The sequence below is a fragment of the Clarias gariepinus genome, chromosome 3, assembly GCF_024256425.1.
Source record: "Clarias gariepinus isolate MV-2021 ecotype Netherlands chromosome 3, CGAR_prim_01v2, whole genome shotgun sequence".
NCBI classification, from domain to species: Eukaryota; Metazoa; Chordata; class Actinopteri; order Siluriformes; family Clariidae; genus Clarias; species Clarias gariepinus.
In genome coordinates, this window is record NC_071102.1 from 27,563,356 (window position 1) to 27,588,567 (window position 25,212).

The 25,212-nt window shown below is 38.2% G+C and overlaps 1 protein-coding gene across 5 annotated transcripts in view; it reads left to right on the top strand.

Annotated features, from left to right (window-relative positions):
- elmo1 (engulfment and cell motility 1 (ced-12 homolog, C. elegans)) overlaps positions 1–25,212 on the top strand; it is a 106,308-nt gene that overhangs the window by 62,175 nt on the left and 18,921 nt on the right. For 4 of the 5 annotated variants that reach the window (XM_053491356.1, XM_053491359.1, XM_053491358.1 and 1 more), the window contains 3 exons: positions 4,372–4,476; positions 4,931–5,039; positions 17,792–17,928. In XM_053491356.1, the coding sequence (XP_053347331.1) occupies positions 4,372–4,476; positions 4,931–5,039; positions 17,792–17,928 (351 nt within the window). Of the gene's footprint in view, positions 1–4,371; positions 4,477–4,930; positions 5,040–17,791; positions 17,929–23,515; positions 23,713–25,212 lie in introns of those variants that run through there. The other variant, XM_053491360.1, reaches the window with a different exon arrangement.

Consider the following 25,212-nt stretch of genomic DNA (forward strand, 5'->3'; position numbering starts at 1 on the left):
GACCGAGGGCTCAGGGGAGGTGTGTGTGTGTGTGTGTGTGTGTGCGCGCGCGCCTACTTCGTGTACTTTTATAAACATATAAACAAACAACATACAGCTTTTTTTTCTCGGAGGTAAAGGGGAAAGTGAAGGTGTTCAGCTGTTTAGTGTCACTATGCAGATGTTACACTCAGTGTAGTTACTGAAATCTTTGATTTAGTTCTCATTCAGTGGCCACACATCACCTCCACATTTCCCTCGCTTTTATTACATGAACATAAGCAGTGAAACATCCCGCAGGTTTATAATACACCGCGGCCAAGTGAACCGATTAGGCGCGTGGTCCGTTGCCTAGCAACACTGAACGAAACGAGACATATTCGTTGTGTTTGCTTCGGTTATGACATAGCATAGTTTATTATTTGCTGTAGTAGATCTGATTTATTCAAATTTAATATTGTTTTAGCGATAATTTCACGGAAGCGAGTTCAGAACTAAATCGCTGCTCCGAGACGTTCAGAAGCTTCAAATAGAATGAACAAACTAATAACATTTTCTCCATACGATATAAAATTAAGTAGAGCTTTCCTTTTTGTTATAGTACGAAGCCCCTAGATGGACAAAGGAGGAGAAAAAACGGCAGAAAAAAGTCAAAAACATTGGGTTATAATTCCAAACATGACTTGTTTTTCCCCTCTTCGTTTGTCCCCTTAGAGACTCTGTAGTAGGTTTTCTCAGTTGAATATGAAAAAAAGATACCGCTTATTATCAACGCGGGAATGAATGGCGCATTGTCCAAGTGCAAGTTGATCTTGGAGCTAAACTATTTGCTTTGGGTGAAAGCGCCATCTAGCGATCATTGTGTGTCAGCAGCAGCTTCCCATTCAAAACAATAGGCGGTCAAATGACCGCCGAACCGCGCTTTTAGTAGGTGACACTGGCGCGGCGCTTCTAGTGTTAAACTGAGTTTTAAATAAAATAAAAGTGTTTTGGGAACATATTTAGGGTTTAAATGATAAAAATAGGCAATATATAGGCTTTTTTTTTTGACCACATCCAAAATTAAGAATTTCAGGGGTTGACTGCATTTTTATTTATTTATTTTTTCGAAGCAAAAACATAAAACAAACACTACATGTTCATTTTGTATATCAGATTCACTGTATTGGTATGGCAGAGGCATGCTTGTGCAATCTTATTTGGCAGACGCTCTTATCCAAAGCGAATTGCATTTTTAACCCAGTTGAGGGTTAAGGGCCTTGCTCATGGGCCCAGCAGTGGCAACTTGGTAGACGTGGGGTTTGATTTTGTGACCTTTCGAGCCGTAGTCTGATGCCTTAACCACTAAGCTACCTCTTAAATTTATGACACTACTTACATTTGTGGCATCCGGCAGACGCCTTTACCCAAGAGCAACTTATTAAGACATCTCAGCAGTTGAAGGTTCAAGGGCCCGACAGTGGCAACTTGGTGATGGTGGGGTTTGAACCTGGGACCTCCCGATTAGTAGTCCAATGCTTTAACCACTGAGCTGCCCCTGCTCCTTTATACTTGGGACAATGAAAAAGATGAAGGTTAAGCCCCAAACCTAAATTACAAATTAAGTAATCCTGTTACTTGTCCTATCTTCTTACGGGACAAATAGGACATAATGTCCCTGAGCTACTGGACGTGAGTAGACATGCTTGTAACATTCAAATGATTATTTCATTAGATTGCACCCATTTTAGATCTGCTAGTTACTAGTAGATTATCAGGCCTAGTGCTCTGGCTGCATATTTTATAACTGAATTGTATGTTTTATGAACACGTCATACACACCTCATTACGGGTTTGGCATGTCTTCAAAGAGAAAGAGAGAGAGGTGAGCAGACAAGGCGGTCTTAAAGAAGAAAGAGACGGTAAGGTCTGAGAAAGTGAGAGACTAGTGGAGCTTTAGCTTTCTCTGGCTTGTTAAAGACTCTACATGCTGCTGTGTGCTGTCCACTGATAAGCCGTGCTCTAAACCCTACCCACTGATTTAGTTTACTGCCTGTCCTTTAGTTGCTTTTTTTTTTTTTTTTGTGGCGTCATGCAGGAGCTGTTTGTATCAGCTGTGCTAATAAGCCATATGTTCCCATATGTTTTGGCTCTTATAAGATGCAGGTCGTGCAGATGGCTGTGAGAGTAGCCAGAAGTTTGTACTGTACACTGTGCCTATTGGAAAAACATGTCAATGTTTGAATACCGTGAAAAGTTTTATATTAACTGCGTACAAATTTGTAAGGCAAAAAAAATGCACATTGTGAATGTTTTAGATGTGTAAATGTTGTATTTTTTATATTCTATAGTACTCATTTTTGTAAGGCATGCATATCCCAAGCTTTGAAGTAAGAAATCTGCTTTAAATAAATGCATGACTCTTAAACATTGTTGTATGTGCACTGTGTAAGTGCTTAAACACTGTTATGTTCTGCTTTGTGTAGTGAGAACATGCAGTGATTAATCAGCTATTTGGGATTTGGTTTAGAACTGGACAGTCCTAAAGTGGGCATGGGTTAAATAGTAATTAAATAGTTAAATAGAAATTACCTCTTTCTCTGTCTTCCTCTCTCTCTCTCTCTCTCTCTCTCTCTCTCTCTCTCACGCACACACGCACATCATGACTTGTGACATGTTGCTTCCAGCTCTTTTAATATTTCTTTTTCAGCTGCTGATGCTTTTCACACCTGTGTGTAAAATACTCCCTTTATCTTCAGTCAGCTGTTGACTCATCTCTGTATGTTGAGGCCCTGCAAAGCATCTAAGTTTTATCACTTTCATACAAAACCCACAAAAGATCATAGATAGCTATTAAAATGTAGCTACTTCTTAAAATTTAATCAGTATCGATGACCCTGATGGTTGGTTCTTTTAGTTTTTCTTTCGCTCATGGTTGAAAAAATACACACAAAATAAGTTTGAAGTGTCATCGCTAATGCCCGTTTTCTTTTCAAACCTATGAAATAACACATTTGACATTATGTGATTATGTAACAACTACTATCTGTTATTATAAGACATGAAGGTCAGCTGTTCTGGAATAGTTCTTGCAAGAACAGTATTGTGTCAAGTGCGTTTGCAAAACCCTTCAAGCATGATGAAACTGGCTCTCATGAAGACTGTCTTAGGACTGCAAGACCAAAACTTACGAAGTTTATTTAGAGTTACCAGCCTCAAAAATCACCAACAAACCGCACCTCAGGTTAGCTTGTTACTATCTGGTTACTGCTGGGGAAAAACTGTTTTGTTTTGTTTTTTTGTCTAAAAAGTCCCAAAAACTCATTGTCAAGTTAAATCAAGTAGGCGTTATTGTCACTTCAACCATATACAGTTTGTACACCTTGAAACGAAACAACGTTCCTTTAGGACCAAAGTGCTACATTGAACATAAATTGACAACATAAATTAACAGAAAAACTAACTAGCTAACTAAGAAACCTAATGAGCTGGCTAGCTGAGGCAAGACAGATTGACTTGACAACATAAATTAACAAAAGAACTGACTAGCTAACTTAAAGACCTAATTAGCTGGCTACCTGGGAACTCTCTAAGTTTTTTTTTAATACAGAAAAGACAACATAAAGTGCACGTGCAAATGTGCAACCGAGCGACAAAGTGATAGTGCAACAAACATGACATTACAGTTCTCTGTGGTGTTGAGGTGATGAGTTGAGGTATAATAGTGCAAAAAATTTTTAGGTAATGAATATTGTACAAAATAGCATTTACGCTTTGGTGTATACAATAGTTTGGTTGTGTAGATCAGTGTGTTTGCGCTTGTGTTGATTAATTGTCTAGTGATTTCTAAACAAATTGAATTCTTAAGAATCCGGTGGTCTCTTATTCTGTTTAAATATTTTCTTTTATGTATTCTGTTAGTATTTATTATGTTATCAAGATATTTGTTTTTAATGTTATTTATGATACAGTGCAATATATAATATGATATATATATTCTTTTCTTTCTTGAATGTAATTAGGTAGGAACAGCTGACTCATTCCATTCAATTATTCTCATGTGGAAATGATTCTTTAGAGCAGCCATTTTACATTTTCTAAAAATATCAAATTGCTTTTGAGACACAATGAGAGGCAGAATTAATGCCTTTAATCCTCTGAGAGCTTAGGGAAGCTTTTTGTGTATTAGTGATACGTGCAGTTCATATAATTCTAATCCATTGTAATAGGCTAAAGAAAATTTTGAACAATGGAAGCAATAATTAGGTTGATAAATTTGCTGTAAAGGCATGCACATGATATTAGTACGTATATCTTAGAGCATTATATGAGTGTTGAACCTGACCGGAGTTGTTCTGTATAGGAGAACAGACCTAATTGTTCCTATGACTGTGTGTGTGTTTGCATCTACAGAATCACGTGAACCCGGCAGTGGATTTCACACAGATTCCTCCCGGGATGTTGGCTCTGGATAATATGCTGTATTTTGCTAAACAACACCAGGATTCCTACATCAGGGTAAAAAATGTTTTTTTTCTCTCTCTCTCTCTCTCTCTCTCTCTCTCTCTCTCTCTCACACACACACACACACACACACACACACACATCACACACACACCATTAAAGCACTGAGGGCAGTTATAGATGTACCGACAGTGTAGGATTTCCCCCATAATGATCCGGATTGCTAAAGGGCTCTGAACGCTAAAATGCAGTGCCACTGCAGAAACGACATTATTTCTTTTGTTTTTAAATTGTTTAATCATAAACATGTCTTCTGGGTAATCAGAAACCGTTACTGGATATAACATACTATAGAAGTCATCTTTTTATTTTTAAGGCCATTACACCCTGGTATACATAAATGCTGTTTTATATATATATATATATATATATATATATATATATATATATATATATATATGTAGATGTATAAGTTATTTAGGCATTTTTATTTTGTGTTTTGTTTTAGATCGTGCTGGAGAACAGCAGTCGTGAAGACAAGCACGAGTGTCCTTTTGGCCGCAGCAGTATCGAGCTTACCAAAATGCTGTGTGAGATCCTCAAAGTAGGAGAACTGCGTAAGTTTGTGGTCTGGTTCTCTCAGTTCTGTCTTTAATGCTTTCTCATGTCTGGGTTTGGACTAAACAAACATGTCATGCCTTGTGTTCTGTCTGTATATTTAATATTCAGTCTGTAATTTTTTTATACCTTTAAGCTATAACTCCAAAAATACAGAAAAACACACAAACATCTTCTATCGTAGTGTTTAGCTGGCTGTTGTACAGTAAGTTTTCTAGCTCAAGAAAAAGTGTATCAAATCACATTCCACATCAAGAATGCAAGTCTTTTTTCCTCTTGTAGTATTATATTGATTAACCACAAAAATAACTAAATATACAGGCCCCCCCCAAAACAAAAAGTCACACACTTGTATGTTGTTGGATTTCTGTTAGACTTTTCCCATGGCATTGATTCAACAACTTTATGCAGCATCACAAAGTTTATTTTAACATAAATTTTTGTCCGAGATCTTGTCCTGATGATGAGAAAGTTGAACCACTCTGTAAAAAAAAAAAAATCTTCTACAGCACATCTTAATGACTTTCAATACGGTTAAAGAGGTCATCCAGTCCCATTTTTCATTAAATGTTAATATGATTCTTTAGGGTCCTAATGAAAAGTTTTTAATATACTTTAATTAAAAATTCTCAATGGTTGTGTAAAAAAAACACTACTTTTACCTGGTAAAAACTAGCTCTGTTCTCAGCAACCTGTTTCAGTACATGCTCCTTTAAATGCTTATAATCTCTGCTGAGCCCGCCCCCCAGTTCTGTGGGGCGTGTCTTCACAACACATGTGGGGTATAGCCATGGAAGTGTAGTCCAGTGCGGGCAGTGCTTTGGACTGCATTACCCACAAAGCATTGCCCACAACGCAGTGCATGCAATGCTTTGTGGGTAGTGCAGTCCAAACTTGAAAACGCTGGCCGCAGTAGTTTTTGGTCTGATTTAAGTATGGAATCCACCCGGAAGTTTGTAATATCGCCTGACAAGGCAGAAATTAAAAGAATGGACATGCATCGACTCGATTTGTCTTTCTCATCACTGCATGGGCATAAATAAACAGGCTGTTATGCTGCCGCGAGCAACGACAAAAAAAAGCGGAGAAGCTAACACAGGGTAAGTAGTGTACTGAGAGAGAGATACGAACACGATGTGTTTACTGATGTGTTTACATGGCTTCTTAATCATTGACAGACACCGTTATAAACCATCTAACGTTACAAAGGTAAGCATAATATAGTTTTCCGACTACGTACACAGTTTGCAACTAGACAATCACCTTAATCCATTGTTTATTATAAACGGGCGATTAGGAATTATATAGAGACGGATGTACATAGAGAAGAAGCCATAACCATGTTCTATGAGAGTGAAAGTTAACTTACACTCCGCATTCACCGTGATTGTTAGAAAAGGCGATCTGCTAAGATTCATAGAAAAATAAATCACACTCACCGAGCCTGGTGAAGATGAAGCAGGAACACGAAGCGTTAGTACAGATCCATTTTTTAGGAGCTGCTTCCTAGTAAAACCTGCTTTATATTGACCCGCGTTTATAAAGCAGTCTGGTGAAAAATGATTAGCGCAAACATGAACGCATTTAGGTAGATCGGCGGGGACGTTGGCTTCAAAAACAAAATTCAGCCACTGCGTCCTCAGCGGCTCAGATGTCGGTAGTGAATGACGACTGCTGTGTTCGCTATTACACCCAACAACTGTACACCACACTCGCTTAGGCGACATTTTGCTGCAGTGGCGAAAAACAATGGCCGACAGCTTCTTCTCACTCGGGGAGGGTCTTTGCTAAAACACCAGTGTCAATCAACTATCGCAGGAGCGGCCTCTTGTGGCGACAGGCATTTGAGATTGGCCTGATTTCGGGGCATTTTATTTTAATAAATGAAAAGAAAATCACTGTGCTGCTCTTTATTATCGTAGAGTGGTTGTGTACAAACTCTCCTAACACACATTTCAGTCCAAACAGCTTGAAAAAGTGCATTTAGGCCCATATGACCCCTTTAAGGTCAGTAAACTGTGGTGTTCAACTTCATTCCTCTGAGAAAGGTTCATGCATTTATTACTTATTTTAACATGAAATCTATGTAGTCACTTCAAAGTTTTAACACTACATCACATATATTTAAATCTGTACATGTAAAACTTGTCAATGTGCTGTACAGTGATCTAGCCATTAGCATCTGTTTAGGAGAATCTTCTGTTATGTCCTTTCTGATAAGAGTGCAGGATCTTCCAGTCACTGACTCCAACACTCAAGACTAAACTCACTCTAATACACACTTAGGCTGCTTTCTCATCATTTCGAGGTCAGACTGGGAAGACCGGAGTGTTTTCTTTTAAAATGCTTGTGCTGTGTTTGTGCTGTGTGTGCACTCACAGCTTGTGCGTGCGTGCGTGCGTGCGTGCGCGTGTGTGTGTGCGCGTGTGTGCGTTTCTTTAAACATTTACTATACGTTGATGATCAGATTTCGATTTTTTTTTAGGTATTAAATCTCATATTGATATCATCGGCATGTTGGTACAGTCCTCGTCAGCTGACTTAATTTTATTGCCACATAATGTTGCTGAACCTAGACCTGATCAAGTTAACTAACCCCAGATCATAACACTTCCTCCAGAGGCTTGATGAGGCCACTATGCATGATGGATGCATTGCTTCATGCGCTTCGCTTCTTACCCTGATTGACCTTTCTCTCTGGAATACGATCAGTCTCGAATTTTTCCAAATTCGCAAACACATTTAATGAGTTTTAGGAGTGTGATAATTGTTTAAAAAAATGTAGACGATAAAAAGGAGAGTTTATTCAAGAAGCAAAAAAGGAAGAGAATGCATTTTCTAAATTGTTTCAAAACTATTTTTTTCCTGTCTTTAGGAATGGATGCTTTGTGTACTGTATTTTAAGCTATAATTTGTTGCTGCATTTGGATTCTGCCTTTGTATTCCCTTGTCATTGGGGGGAAAACACTTCGCACAAAAAGCATTATTATTTCTTGAGGTCTTTTTCATTGATTTCCAGTCTCAATGAAAATTTCTACACACACAGGACTGATTTTTTTTTTTTTTTTTTGCATGTATCTGCAGGGAAAATGAAAGCACAGACACAATAAATGTATTTCTCTGTTCATATATAGCACAAGGCTCTGTCCCTGACAAAGCATTTCATTATGTGACCTTCCATTTGTTAAGGCAGCTAAGCAGCCAGGAGATATTAACACAGACAGGAAGCACCTGTGCTTTATGAAAGTCTCTGCGTTTAACTGAGAGATTCTTTCAGACTGAGATATTGCTATCAGACACGGGCCATGAAATGATTCAGCATTCGACCTCAATTTCACCAGAAATAATTTTAAATCAAACAGCAGAGAACACTGGGTCTAATTCCTCATTAAAGAGTAAGCTTTAAGCTTAGTTTAGTTCTATACCTCACCTCACCCAAGACTTATTTGTGAAAGACATGTGAAGGGTTTTTTTATTTATAAATATTTAAAATTGAAAAGAATTTAAAGTTGATTATAAAAAATTAAACATGATATCTTAAAAGGAAAGAACGTTTAAGTGTTTTTCTCAATTAAGAAAACATTATCTATTGCAATATTGAGTTAATCTTATAGTAGCTAATTGGTTAAGGTTGGATATTTAAGCAATATCATTAGAGAAGGAGTCTGCCAAAGGCATCAGAGCTATGCTGATATTCATACTCAAGTGTGATATTGCTTTTATAGTATTGTATATACTAATTCCAAAAATATCATTTATTATCAACGGATTATGATTTGTTTGTTCATTTAATGATTTGCTCCACCAATACATATCCTTTTGCAATTAACTGTGCTGTGCTAACCCAGTGCTGTTATGCTTTTTATCACCACTCGTGAAAACGCTCCCATCCATCAGTCAGAACTAAAAAGTCATCTTTTACAAGATAATAATAATTTCTTTGTTCACCAAAACTAAACTAGAAAAAGACTTGATGAAAAGGCTCAGGAGGAAGAACTCGGGATCTGTAGTTATGCCATTTTACTTGTTTGTATATTTTGATCATGTAATGGCATGAGGGCTTCTTTCTTTTCGGCTGAGGCTTCTGTGAGCCTATGCATCATTTATGAGCTGTCCTGGTGTCCCCATCTCACCTCATCTCTGAGAGCCATTTCACCCTGAAAGATTTATAGTCCTTCATGTTTCTTGAGCGAACACCTTAATGGAATCCAAAGTGGTCTGCACCACATGATGATTTCTTACTCCTTGGTTTAAAAAGCACATGTAATATTAATCAAGAAGTATATCTTATTGATTCATGGTGTTGTCAGCTTTTTTTGATTTTGGAAAGGGCACTAAAGAGTTTTGTCTGTTGTTGGGAGTTGGCTAAAGCTCAGCCTAGCTCGTATGTGGCTGAAGCTTTTACGATTTGAGCTACAGATCACTTCTGGTTCGAAATCTCGAGGTTGTTATGGCTCCGACATGATTTGATGTCATTATCTACGGTGTGGCCATAGTGTGCTAAAGGCAGAGCTAAGCCCAAATACACTAGCACTATGTAAAAGCATGAAAAAGCTGATGATTTGGTATGGTAAGGGCACAGAAAACCCTGATTGCTTAAAAATATCTCTATGATGCACAGCAAGGAGCTAAGGATCCCTACAGAGCTACCTGCAATACACAGCGAAGTGCTAAGGGTTACCCGAGATGTTTTTTAAAATTATGCAGATGCATCATGCACAATTTATCACAGTTAAACCAATTTAAAGCAGCTATGGTGTCCAAACTCCTGACGTCACAAATCACCATGACGTCACTAATCACCATGGTTAGACTAATTAAAAAAATGTTTAATATGTTTGTAGTGCATGCTGGCAAAGAGCGGATTGTTAGAGGTCACCCCTAGGCATGCAAGTAAGCCATGATTTTTTAGTATGACTACCCATGACTCATCAGGGTTTGTAAATTTGTCACGGTCTTTTGCAAATTTGTGAATGTGGGAACTAGGCTTAAGTAGTGCTAAATGAGTATAGACTTTCGGGTTTGTTTTTCACTCCTTTGAGCTTTTCATGTCCCAGCTGGCCATTGACATGTTCAGACAACAATAGGAAGCCTAATGTCAACAACTGTTATCGTCACCTAACTTCAAGGATGGAGGGTCTTGAGATTTCTCCCACTGAGCCATTGCACACTTTCTAGATTGGCATCAAGCTTGGACAAGACTGTGAAAATGCCTCAGGGATGAAGCGTCCAGACAGGAAGTCGAGCCAGAGCAGTGCTCTATCATCTTTAATTGTTGCCCAGATGTCAAGAGAGACGATTCAGTGAGGATATTTTTGACATGGTGTTCCCTAGGGCCTTGTTAAGTATAGAGGTGTATTTGGTACTGGAGTCTATATTCCAGCACCTTCAGTCAGTTTCCACTGGACCACACCTTCTCTGTGAATGAAGCTTTCAGTAATGTATTGTCAAACTGTACTGCACTCGCACTTAGCCATCACTTCTTCACTCCTGCTGTGCTCCACTAATAAGAGCATCCACATCTTCAGCTGCTGGAGTAGAATAGAAACGGTTCAGGCTGATTTATTCTTCTGCTACAGTGCACTTACACATATCTGTGTCAAACAGCGAGCTTGGCCTTTGCGACAGATCGTAAGGTGTCTAATTTGATTTAAAACTTCTTTTAGCATAAAATATCTGGTATTTGACCACAGCACTATTGGGTTAGTGATTCTGATCGACCACAAGGGACTAATTAAATTGTAAAGCAGACATTTTATACAAAATTCACTTTTTAGTCATTTGTAGACATTCAGCTGGGTCTCCAGTGTGCAAGTACAAACAAAAATGTCAATGAAAAATTTTTTTTCTCTTTTTTAATTTTTAGATTGATCATGACTTAAACAAACCAATTCGATTGTACTCCCTATGTGACCTCATACACAAAGAGCTCCTCTCTTGACTTTTCTGGTATACGAAGAGCCGCTTCAAGGGCCCAGCAGTAGCTCTTTTACATAGGGGATTTTGGAGGAGGAGTAAAATATGGGTCCTTTAAAAGCATCTAAGGTTTATAATAATATAGTTCATTGGTCTAAAATTTATTTTACGAAAACACTTGTTTATGCTCTTTTTGGAAAATGATCAACTTTGTTTTGGTAATGTAATAATCACATACTTTAAGGTGTGGCGGAAGGCCTAGGAGGGAGGTGGACTTTTAGTTGAGCTTCAGGCTCACATTTATTCAAGACCTTAACTCAACTCAAGAAAACGTCTCTCTCACATTGTTCCATCAAGTGTGTGAGAGACAGGCAGACAGAGGGAGAGAGAGAGAGAGAGAGGACCAGGGATTGCCTCCCTGTTATTTTCCTCTAGCTGAACAGCTTCATCCTGGAATGCAGGTCAGTGGCACTGGACTCCCTTTTTGTTTCTGGCAGACACAGACTTAATTAATTTCTCCAGCATCATTACCTTGATGATCTATTCCATGTCCTGCTCCTCTCCCATTAACTACCTCTGAAAGGATTTCTGCAATTGCTCCGTGTAAGTAAATGAATAGTACTGGAGAGTAGGTGAATGCAACAGCAGTGCTTCTGAGGTGTTTGGGCACCATGATGATGTCATACTTCAGGTGTGTTTATGGTGGTGGGCGACAAGCTGGGCTTTCCATAATAGCAAAGGAAAGTGTTACAGAGCCCTATCCATGTCTGACCGTTCCCACACAGCTGCTGCATGCTCAACGAGCTCTATGAATGCTTGTACATTGTCTAAGGAGGCTATCTTAGTGAGAGGTGCATGTGGCAAAATAAAACCTCCTGGCTCACAGCCTTCTCCCCCACAACGGCTTTAAAGCACAGGTGTTGCTTGACGTGCAGGTCGAAGAGAGTTTGGTGTTTGATTTGGAGGAGGAAGGCAAGGGATATGACTGGAAGTAAAAGAAGACTTTGAACCAGCCAGCTCATACTCTATCTCATTACAGAAAAGACTAAAACCATAAAGAGACACAAATAAATTAATAAGACAGATGAAAATACTCTCATGTTACCTACAGGTTCTGCTGACCTCCTTCTGTCCACAGCTGATGATCGAACATGCCCTCGCTGACACGTTCTCATAATTAGCAGTCATTAAGTAATTTTATTCTTTTGGATGAAATTGGTACATACTATGGTTCAGCTGTAAGTGGGATTAAGAGGCGTGTGCTCTGAAGGATTGGTGTAATGTGATGTGGAAGTAAGAGCATATTTCAGATGGAGAAAGGATAGGTATGAACAGATTGGCCTGTCCAAGCACTCCCTTTGGTAGATAAAAAATTTGTCCCTGAAAATAAAAATGACCCTCATGTTTGGCCATGCATTCATCAACCTGTCTTGTAGTGCTAGATTATAAGATCCCGACTGCATGTTGTGTTAAGGCCATTGTTCATGCTGAAATCCAAGGCTAATGGATAATAAATAAGAAACAAAAAACTCAAGGTGTCTGATTTACTAAAGGTTTCTTTCTATATGTGAAAAGTCATGCAAGGTGTATGTCCTTGAATGAATTGTACATTTTGGGGCATTTTTACAGAGTGCAGTCAATGCAAAATGATGAATATAGCACATACAGTGTTAATTTACTAAACCCATGTGTCTGAAATCAGTGGAGATTGTGCAAACGAATTCAACAAAAACACAATTTTATTCTATTGTATGTTAAGCATTTTTTTGTGTTCAAATTGGACACGCAATTATGCCACCATGGCCATGTTAAATTATAGTTAGAATATCCTGTAAGTCGCGTAGAGAGCTGCAGTTTTTTAAAGTGATAGGAAATAAAGCACATTTCCATATTGTTTCCTGCAATGTTCCATCCTATAAATCAAAGACTAGGAATTGTAAGTTCTAAATGTGACATTTGCTTAGTATTTGATGGGCATCACAGGAACTGTTGACTACCTTAAGAATGTAGCTCAGACAACTGATGGCCTCAGGCGATTATTCTTTTCTGACTTGTCATTGGATGACTGACAGGCCTGCTGGGTTTTTCATTAACACCGGGATGGCACCTATCACTACGCATTTATCATTCCATCTCATCTCTTGTCTTCAAGGTGACTTGCAGTCTTAGTCTACTTATTCCCTTCTCACTTTCCTCACCCTAAATGGTTTGCTCATACGTTTTCTCACTTGTTTAGTAACCTTTTATTTTGGATGCATCTGTGTTTTCAGCCTGTTTCTCGCCGAGATTGGTGGCCAAATGCCTCCTTTTATTGCTTCACTGTGGATTAAGTCTGACTTCAGGGCAAGGAACTTACTCTCAACAGAGACAGGATCCGTCACAAATTACACACTTCAGCAGTGGAGCATTTGCTGTTTTACTATAAAAGTGTTTATTAGCCTGAAAATACAGATTGTAGAAGCTCTGATGATAATGAGCACTTAAGACCTTTACTCAGCTCCCTTATTTTTAAAAATGTATCGGTCTATGGCAAGAGGATGAAAGCTTGTGCTCAGTTTTGTAATAAGGGTCTGTTCTTAGAGTTAAGTCCAATTAGTCAAGCCTGCGTGTTACTCTGTGCCAGGCTTTTTCAATCCTGCCAGTTTTATTTGCCTACAAAGTTTATTCTGAATATACTATATGAACATGCTGGAATTAATTTCTAAGTAACATTCTTCACAAATAATTCATAATAACAGATTTATGTAATCTTGTTTTGTTAAAGCCATGTCACATGAGCAAGTCAAAGGTGACTGTTGGAAGAAAAAATCAGTGAGATGACATGACGGTGGAACCATAAACCTTGAGAGGATCCAGATTCAAATGGCAACCCATACTCATTTGGGTGATACCGAATAACGCAACCATAAATAATTCCCCTTAGTAACTGTATGCTTTATAGTGAAAGGTGTAGTTGTACAAGCAAATGTGAAGCTCTGTTGCACTGAAAAAGTTATTATTTGTATTTTTTATTATTAAATTTGGTTTTAGTATGATTTTATGAGCCCATAAAAAAAAAGGCCATACTCTGCATGAATAAAAACAAGCAAAAAAACAACAACAAAAAACTAATTTTGGATGTCTTAATAAGCTCAGATTTTTTTAGAGTAGAGTTAATATTAAAGTGAGGACTGGACCTGAACTGAACGCTGTTCTACTGTATATAATTGCTACTACAGAAATAACACCAGCCTTAATTGTCACAGAAACATGTGGATGTTCTCATGCGTGCTCATGTCTTATTCGCTCCATACTCTGGCCTTAGTATTGTACAGTATAGTTCTTTCTGTGTTAAGATTAACTGGCAGATAGAATCATATGATACAGTAGAAGTCATGCCATAGTGCTGTGAGAAGAGATGCTCAGATTCTTTAATACTGCTATATTAAATGACTTTCATTATTGTAAGGTTCCACATTTCCCTTAAAATTTCATTTAAAATTGTCCATCATGACTTTGCTATGGCATGACAAAACCACCAGGTTATCCAAGGATCTTAAATTAACTGCAAGCATTGCAGATGTTTGTGACACTAAACATTTAGCAAAGCTTGCAAGGAGACGTTAGATGAATCACAAACATGTCGTGGCTTTTTTATTTTTCTTGTGGCTTTTCATTCCGTCATGGATGGAGTGTCTAACATGGTATTCAATGGGTTTATGGTGGTTGATGGCAGGTCAGACGGTTACTGAGCTGCCAGATTAATGTCACACTTTGCCTGATGAAACCTGGATTGTGAGAGGAAGATAGTAAACGTTTATGGGGTTTTAAGCAGAGGGGTGTGGCACATTTGCATTAGAAGCTTTGTCAGCCACTCCTAACAACACCATGCTTGATTATCACCAGTGCGTGCTGATGTTTAATGCCATGTCTAATTTATAGGCATCCTACGTTATTTGTTTCCATTGGGAAATGATGTTTTTATGATGAAATATTTAGGGTTTTGAACTGTACAACTATTCTTTCGGGAGAGGATGCCCCAGATAAAGGCATTGTAACAACACTAAATCACTCTGCACTGACAACACAAAGAAGCATGTGGAAAAAGACCAGATTAAATTTTCCTGGTCTTCAATGGAGCAGTTTAGGTGAACCAGTGTTCAGTGTAGCCTCAACTTTCTCTCCAAGACCTGATCTTATGAGGTTTGTTCTGTTGTTGCCATGTTTTGTTTTGTTTTTGCTACCATTCTGCGTAAACAATAAAGACTGTTGCTCAATACATTTTCAGGTGAAAAGCAGCTTCTGAAAATTGAAGTCACTGTGGTCACAATTATTGCATTTGTATATTAATTGAATCTCTCGATCTTTATCTGCATGACTGTTCGATTGTGGTGTTTCCAGTTCATTAACAGAATGGATAAGTGCATGAATGGGGAGGTGTTCCTATTAATGTGGCCTATGAGTGTATAGTCAGTTAAAAGCACAATGTGTCTTTTATTAATAGATTGACATGCTGGCAGGTTGCTACGGTATCACACTTTTGGTTGGGCTGTTAAATATATTAAGCATTCCCCTATCCCAAGAGTTCCTTGTATTTGTCTTGGAAAGTAGGAACTACTACCAGATGGAATTAGCCTCTCAGAATGTACGAAAAAAAAAAAAAAAAACTAGCTCCTGTGACATTCATGGTTTGTTTATAAGGGTACTTTCTACCGCACAAATAGCCCTGCTGCATGCTATTGGAGCAGCCACATCTCTTCGAATAAGAGTTCCCTGTCACCCTGAAGGCATCATTCATTATGCCCGTGAAGTTTCAATTTCTGCAGAGCCAATGCAATTACCTGCCCTCTGCGAGAGGGCCATGCCTGCTGAGAAGCCTCTAGGTCTACTCTCTAAACAAGACCTTGGATTCAAGCTGGTATCATGCCCTGGCATACCTGCAGTGTGGCCTGGTCCTGTATTAAACACTGGCGTGTTTACTGCAGGAGCTCTGGTTGATCGCAGACACCATTTTTTCCCCCTTCAGCAATCCTGCTTATGAACACATTAACTGTATCTCTGGCTTTCATCATATTGGCACAAAACTATTTTTTTCCTCCACAGATTCTCCATTTTTTTTTTATGTAAAAAAAGACAAGAGCATAATGTTAAAGGCTAAGGATTCATTCTTCTCTCTACAAGAAAGATTGTAATAAGGATTTATTGAGGAAATGAGAGAGAAAAAAAAAATACATGTTTTTGTCTGGGCTCTACTTTAAAAAATTTTTTTTTTTAAGAAAATTATGAAAAAGCAACCATCTTTGCTTCTTTCTAATATGTTGCTCTAACTTCCTTTTATTCTGAACCAGTCCACAGAAGGCGAGATCCGCTCCCACTAGAGGCACATCTGGATTATTATTTAATAATTTATTTTTTAATAAAGAGCAATTGCTGCAAGCTGGCATCGAATCGTCTCTGAGAAAATGTGCTTGTAATACTGCCATTTATAGCTGGCATTTGCATCGTCAAGAAGTGTGTAGGTGTCTTATGAGCCGAGAACTTAATCCTCTCGGTTAATCTGGAACATCTGAGCTTTGTCCTTTTCAGGATATTTCAGTAAGGCTTGATATCTACTTTCTTTCCAATCCCTACTATGTGGTGTGTGGATTCATAAGGAATTGTATGTAAGCTGAAAATGAAATCCTAGTGGAAATTAAATATATATATATTAATAGAGGGACAGTGTTGGATGTAATGCAATAGAGTACTTCTTGGATTATTTTTTTGATGTAACGAGTAATCTAGAGCGTTGGGTCCACCATTTAAGTGCTCAGTTATTTAGTTATTTTTTCAAAAATGTAATCCGTTATTCAGTCAATTTATGTAATTCGTGAGCCAAACAGCGGTCATTCCCCATCCGTTAGTGTGTGTGTGAGTGTGTGTGTGTGTGTGTGTGTGTGTGTGTGTGAAAGTTGTCCTACAAGCCCCGCCCCCGATAACTCGTCCCCCTCTGTTATTCCTGCTGTTACTGTATACTGTATCCCTATCTCACCTATGCAGACCAACACGCGAAAAGATGGAAACCTTATCACAGCTCCAAAACTCACGGTGAATCATGATAAACTGTACTTACGGCCACCGCGCGAAACCGCGTAGGTGAGATAGGGGTATTAGTAGTTAACAAATTATGGGCCAAACTTCGCTGTGTGATGATGGTAGAATAATTATAAAGGTCTTGACTAAAACAACATGCATGAGGAATCACAAAGAAGTTTTCATTTTCTGCAATGGAAAAGTACTCAAACTAGTTACTTTTATCAGAAAGTAACGCTGTAATATAACTGATTACAAAATTACTATCTTTAAAAAGTAATGTAATTAGTTACTTTAAAAAGTAATATCCCCCAACACTGTAGAGGGAAGACACCAAATTGTGTAGGTGTGCATTACGTTTGGCATTTGGGTTCCACAAGACCCAAGAAAGAACAATTTTTTCCTTTCATGCACACAGAACTGTGCATTTTGGAAGAGGCTGGCTTCTTTTTTTTCTTGCAGGAGTGGATGGAATTGGTCTTTGGGAATGGATTAAACAAATGGTTGGTGTTAGTAGACGGTTTTGTTTAAAAGGGACTGGATTGGTCAAACTATCTGCAGGAGCAAGTAGAACTTTTCAAGTGTCTGGCAAGAGTGAATGATTAAACAAGGCGCTGTATTGTAAAACATTTTGAAATTAAGGTTTTCATAATGAATTGAAGGTTGCTAATCTGTTAAATTGCAGCCTGTAGCAGTGGAGTTCATCTATTGAATGAATAGATTTTTTTTTTGGCTTTGGCCTCTTCGACTTGACGATCAACACTTTCCACTTTCTCCTCTACAGCAAGTGAGAACTGCCATGACTTCCACCCCATGTTCTTCACTAATGACCACTCGTTTGAAGAGTTCTTCTGCATCTGTATCCAGCTGCTCAACAAAACCTGGAAGGAGATGAGAGCCACGTCGGAAGACTTTAACAAGGTAAGCGGTGGTGTTGTGAATAACAATCCATTTCATTCCCTTGCTCTCTAAAACTAATACACACAATTATTTTAGAGACATTGAATATTGCGGTGGCATTAGTAAGTCGTAACTTGTAATTAGCCATGGATTTCATTTAGGTCAGTGTAAAGCAGAAAACAGCCTCTGCCTACAAGTGTGCATGTATGCTGCAATGTTATTTGTATAATTATAGTAATCACTCTGCAGACTTGTCCCTGCAATTGAATATTGCAGTAATATTCATAGCGTGCAAAGCTTTAATATTAGAACTTGGTGCATACTCGTATGCTTGAAAAAAAGTACTTCTCGCAAATCTTTGTGATCTATTTTCTCCTAGGTTTAACTAGAGCTTTTGAACATGCAGGCTAGGTGTTTCTTCCCTGTGTATCGTTTTGTTAAAAAATACATTTGATTCTGAAAAACATGAAAAACTTATGACAAGGTTCCTGAATAATAAGACTGTGATGATATTTCTAATGCAGTAAAAAAAAAAGCCTGCAGTCTTGGATCACAGGAGCTCCTGAAGAGCAAAATCATTAGCTTGAAGAATGTAGTATAGAATTTTTACACTCCATCACACTGAGGAGGCTGTTAGACCTGCACTCATTAAGGATCACAACGTGAAGGTGACACACTCGTTGTGAATCAATGCTAATTCAGCAGTCGTTCCCTCTTTTAAGCAAGCAGTAAGAAAAATGCTGCCTTTCTGTATTTTGGTGCTCATTAAAATCCACAGCTTTATGGAGATAGTCTGGATGACAAAGGTAAGGAAAAGGATTTGTGAAGAAATGTGTGATCGTATTTAAAGATCTAATCTTTAAGTTCATCCTGCATGTTTGTAAAGTTGTTCATGCAGATTTTCCAGGTATAACTTTACTGTATATATAAATTTAATTTTAAATAAAGCTAACAACTAAAGATCATGGGTTTATTTTTAGATAGTGTTCTATACAGTACAGTACATTTAGTTTTCTACCACCTCATATCAAAAATACTGCAGACAGGTGGCATGTAATTATGCACTGAATTGAGGCAAGGTTTTATACATCTGTAGACAGACTGCTTGTTTTTATTACCACATTTCCTAAACTGACTCATTGCCCAGCATGATAAGTGCAGAAAGACGGCAAGGTTCAGAAGTGAATAAAAAAATACATCCACCCTTTTTCAGTGAAACACATTTATGACTTATTAAAAGTCAAGGTGTCAAAGTGTGTTACAGATAATAATAAAAAAGATACTTTTATTTGTCTGTTTTCCAGAATTTAGCCACAGAATTCAGCCACAGGTTTTTTGGTTACTCAAACCACATGAGATTTTTATAACTCTAGCAATTAACCCTCTGGTGTCTAGGGTTGTTCTGCTGTTAACTATGGGTTTTATTCTAAGGTTTTTCTAAAGTTATTTAAAAATTAATAATTTAGATTTTTTGCAAATTATTTTTGCTTTTGTTCTTTTTTTTTTTGGTAAAATCTCAGCTATAATAATAATAATAATAATAATAATAATGTATTTTAATTACATAGGCACCTTTCTGGTCACCCCAGGTGGGCTTTAGGATGAAAGATAAAATAAGATAAAACTGATAAAAAGATGAGAAGTAAGTAAATGGAACAAGAGACAATGTCATAATTTAAGCTGTTTAAAAACACAATTCAAAGGGAGATTCAAATAGGGGTTTCAGTAACGTCTTACTGAATAAATGGGTGTTAAGGTGAGATGTGCATTTGGTTGGAGAATCTACAGTATGTTACGGATTTTTTTGGGAGAGAATTCCAAAGATGTGGATCAGTACGGTTATAGCATTGAACAAGCTCTGATATTAATACAAAATAATCGACCAGTGTGAAGATTTATTTCAAAACTCATATTTCAAACTACTCTCCTGTGAAGAAAATATTCTCAGAAAGATGTTTAAATTAAATTTCACTTGGACTCAGAATGCCTAACATATCTCTATGAACTGGGACAAAAATATGCTAAAGTCTGTCTTCCTTCGCTGGCCTGTTGGAGATTGGCATGGCTACGCTAACAGGAGGCGCAGTCATAGCCACATAGCTTCATCACTCATGTGTGGAATATGAAGATGAGCCGTAACTGTGTGTTATGGGGATGTTGCATTAATGGCTCCCATTTCACAATTGCTCTGTAATTAAAATAGCTTTCAGTGTCATTTCTTCAGAGGACAAGGTGGCAGGTCAAACATGCTGCTGTCCCAACGGGGTCGCGGTTAGACGAGCGGTTAAGCTGGACAACTTCTTCAGTGTCTCCTGCCTGTTCTGTTTTATTCCAATGTGCAGTTGATACTGCAACAAGGTCATCTGGGTTATTTTCTTAGTAAGATTGCTTTTGCTGATCCTTCTGTATACTGTCATATTCACAATATGGTTGAAAGCAAGTGTCATCTCTTGATGAATTGGAATACTGCTTACTCAACGGGCCTTCTTGACTAACAAAGTGTGTAGAATTTCCCACAAACTCACTCCAAAATCTACCTAGAAAACTGGAGGTTATTATAAAAGTAAAGCGGGGCCAACTTTATATTTACTGCCAATGGTTTAGAAAAGAGACAAAACAATTTAACAAACATGTCTGCATGTGATGTTTAGTTGTTTCCTATTTTTGGTCATATAGTGTACCTGATAATCTTCCAGTACCTAATCTTAATTCAACCAACTCCTTGCAAGTTTCTGTTGCAAAGTTATTCAAAGGTTAATATGTGATGGTGGTATGCTATAAAACAGCTTGTGCTCTATAATCTCTTAAATAATGTGACGAATAACATTTTGGCTTATTGATTGATGCTGGTCTAATTGATTATAAAACTTTTTTTTTTTTTTTCATAATCACCCAGCTCACCAAATATTACTTAGTATTGTTTTGACATTGTGTACTGGTTACTGCTTATGGTCTTACTAGCACTAATGCAAAAAAAACATGAACTTACTCACTTGAATGCAATTATATTTAAGATTGTCAGGATTGCAATGGAAGTGATCAAACTAAATGCATTATCAGACTTTTTTTATCATTAGTTTACTGATGTGATCAAATCGCTGTTTATGTACTTGAATACTAGTTCTCAATTCTTGGGCGTTTAAATACACTAGCTAGCCAAAATAAAACCTACCATTTCAGAAAGGTAAATTTATTAACCTGTATCAAGCAAACAAAACAGAAAAAGGACATATGAGTGATGAGTCTATATTGACCCTTTTCCTAAGCGATAGGTGGGTCAGGGTAAGAAGGAAAGCAAGTGAAATGAAGCATCTAGAGGCAGTGTTATGATCTGGGATCGCTTTAGTTGGTCAGGTCTGGGCTCAGCAACGTTATTTGGCAATAAAATGAAGTCAGCTGATCACCTGAATGTACTGAATGACTGGGTTATCTCATCTATGGAGTTTGTTCTTCCCTAATGGCACAGGCATATTCCAGGATTCAAATAGTAATTGAGTGGTTCTGGGGATCATTTTCACACCTGACAACTGACCACAGAATTCCATACCATAATCTAAAGCTAAAGGCGGTCAAATAAAATAATAGTGTGTGACTTTACTAATAGTGTATTTATAGCATTCTTTCATTGTTTGACTGGATTAAATAAAGTTGTTATGCCAATACTAAAACTAAAGCTTGTTGTAGATGACAAGGTTTTAAAAACAAAGAAACAAGCACAAAAAAATTAACAAAAAAAGTCTTTTTCATTCTGTAACAGGATTAATTGGACAGACGAAACAAATATTAACTTGTACTAGAATGAAGCTCATAATCCAAGGCATATCCCATCATCTGTCAGATATGCTAGATACAGTGTTGTAGCATGTACATGAACAGCTCCAGGTGGAACTGGGTCACTGCTGCTTAGTAATGACTTGACAGTAGATGGATAATGACCAAAACCATTCCAAGCAACTGAAGAGCTTTTTAAGGAAAACATGAAAAGTCAGTCACCTGATTACAACCCAAGCCTTTTTACTTGAACGAAGGCAAAAAGACTGCAAAGAATTTCCATCCAGTGTTTAAAAAGAATCCTAATATTTATTATTGTTAGTTTTTCCAATTGCATTTCAGCCTTTACATTTTTTTTAAACCATTTAAAATATGACTTAAAATCTACACTTTCTGTTACATCTTCTGTTTACTTTATTTCTAATCCATTGGGATGGTCTACAAAGACTTAGTTTACCCCCAAAGACTTGGACCTGACTGTGTATATACAGTACAAACATAAATTCCTCCCTTTCAGTCCCCCCTGTCTCTCTCTCTCTCTCTCTCTCTCTCTCTCTCTCTCTCTCTCTCTCTACCTTTTGTTAAAGTTAATAAGACAGAACACACAGCTTGTTATGTTAGTAAAAAAACAGAATGTCCCCTGTCCTCAAAACTTTGAGTGTTGTAGTGCTAATTTTTAAATGTCAGATATACTTTACATCTCCTAACAAAGTTTCACAAAACCATAGGGGAACACAAATAGTCACATAAACTTATAATTGGCTTAGCAGATGAAATTACTGTCAGAGCTGCAGTAGAGAAATAATCATCCTTTTCTGACCAATCAGAATCAAGAATTGCAGTACTGTATAAAACTATATATTAGGCATTTATAATCAGAGAGAATAGATTAATACTTCATCTTCAGCGGCAATTGTTGGACAAATAAGCACCACAATCTAACCCTTGGTATCGCAATCTGTAAATAAAATATCATTAATATTATTACTCAGAAATATATATAATTTATTTTTTATAAAGCATGCCATCAGCGTGTTGTGGTCTGACCTCCATTTTGTGTTTAGCAGTAAGTGGCCGGACAGGAGTACCTTAAAATGATAATCGTGAGGTGTGTTCATGGATGACTGCACACCCTCAATTTAATGAACCCTTTTGCGCACACACACACATCTTGCATTTATATGCACCCCAAACACCCTTTGTTACCCCTCCCCCAATCTAATTCTCTTGCTCCATGGGTTTGCCTGTCACATCGAGTAAATTGTGTGTGTGTGTGTGTGTGTGTGTGTGTGTGTGTGTGTGTGTGTGTGTGTGTGTGTGTGTGTGTGTGTGAGTGAGAGAGAGAGAGAGAAAGAGATATGCTGAAGAGAGAGAAGCCAGACTGATGCTCCCGGGGCAAAAATCTGACAGGCAACATTTCGCCTGTTTCCATAACAACCGTAGTCTAATTACTCCTACTCCAGCTCCTGTAGGATGAGATGGAATGCCTATTGTGTGTGAAAGAAGGAGAGCGGGAGCAGGAGACAGAGGAGACGGAGTGTTTGCTCACGTACAGTTCCCCTTTCTCCTTCCTCCCTCCTGTCAGTGACGTAAGCATCTACGGCACCTGAGTGGAATCTGCCGCCTGGGTGCATCAGAGCGTAGTAGTGATGTAGCAGCCCTGTTTAAGCTAGCAGTCTTGCTTATAATCCCCCTCCCACCAGGAAGCCCACGTGACTTCCTCGTCTGGACTGCCATTGGTCGGATCCATGCCACGTCTGCCCAATTGGGTTGAAAGCCTGGGATGGACATAAGCGAAGCTGCTGGGTGATGCTCTCGCTCTTTAGAGAGCTGATGCTGTGGAGAGAAATGAGCAGGTTTCCGCATGCCCTTGTCTTCAGCTAACTGAGGTTCCATCAGCAGCACGCCCACTCAGTGGCATCCATTAGGCATCTCAGAGATTTTGCCTTCCTCATCCTTGCCTCATCACTGCTCGACTGTTTGTGAGCTGTACCAGCGTGGAGCCGGTCCCAAATATGGAGGTGACGCCGACATGTGAGTATCACACTCTATCTCAAGCTGATACAGATACAGCACTTGTTACTGACTGCTGCTAGAGAGCAAGGTTGAAAGCGAATAATAGGAAGAAGAGGGCTCAGAGCTGAAATCATGTTCATAGCATCTCCTGGACATGGACAGATGGGACCGGCTGAGGCTGTGGCTCATGTACAGGTTGGTTGCAGGATTTGTATAAGGCTGCCAGATTAATGGGGTTAGAGACAGATTTCAGCTTGTGATTAAATATCCCTCAATCTAGAGCAGACGATTGCACTGATCTGTACCCTCTCACCCTCACCACGTTGGTATGAATGAACTCATTACTTGTATCCGTGCGGCTCCACTCCGTGTGTGCATTGATCACTTAAAACACATTGATTATACATTAGTATTTTAAGATATTTGTTAGTTTGTGACATTTATTATTGTGATAATACTTTCCTTTTTGTAGTTCATGGCTATAGAAAGAGCTCTTGAAATAGAATTAATCCTGTTTTGTATCGCCTTATTGTTTTGGCTGAGCTGAGCGTGATTCAGTATTCAGACGATTGGCTTCTGTGAATAATCTAAAGAGGAAAAACAGCAGCGTTTCTAAATATTGTTTTTTTTCAGCACGCACATGGATTTGATCCATGATTTCTGGCAGGAGATTTGCTCCGTCACTATCTAAATGTGATTGATAAGGCTGCTGTGGCATGCGGGGTTTATCAGAGAGAGTAATTAGTGTAATCATGTAAATTATATGTATGGAATATGTCAGTCATATTACAGGCCTAAGAAAATGAACGTTTCCATAAGTAGTGCTGTGGTTTTTTTTACCCCCCGTTTTTTTCGTTATTTTTAAATTTATGCACTTCCAAATGACTTTCTATCTTTTTTCTGTTTTATCCTTTCTCTCCTTTCCTGCCCTCTTAAATCTTTTTCATTTACAATTTCTTTTCAATTTTCCTTTCTTTCCTCCTTCCCTTCTTTCCTGCTTCCTTCCCTTCCTTCCTGCTTCCTTGCTCCTTTTTTAATTTACTACCCCCCTCTGGTAGGCTATTTATACATGTGTGTTTTCCTCACTGTGATGAGACCTGTGTAGTTGTATTTCCATCCTTGTGTGTGTCTCTCACACTGTCAAGGCTGTAGCTCCAGTATCAAGCCAGACCTCGATCCACTGAAACAGCCTTGGCAATGGATATAAAGCTTCTATATTTAGTAAAAAGGCATGCATGTTTTTTTTTTTCTTCTTTTTTTCCCCCCCATTTCTTTCTGTGACTATATGGTATAAGTGATGTTGAATTACTCAGCTCAGGGATGGAAATGCATTTTATGCTCAATACCGATGCCTTCAGGGGTCATTCTGTAAATCCACATGTAAGTGTGTGACAATGCTAGAGCACTTTGCATTGCTAAACACTCAGCAGGTTTCCCTAAAAAACCCAGATAAATTTGTAACCAGGGTTGTCAAAAAAATATATAAACAAAGCAATGCGCAAAGAAAATGCCTCATGC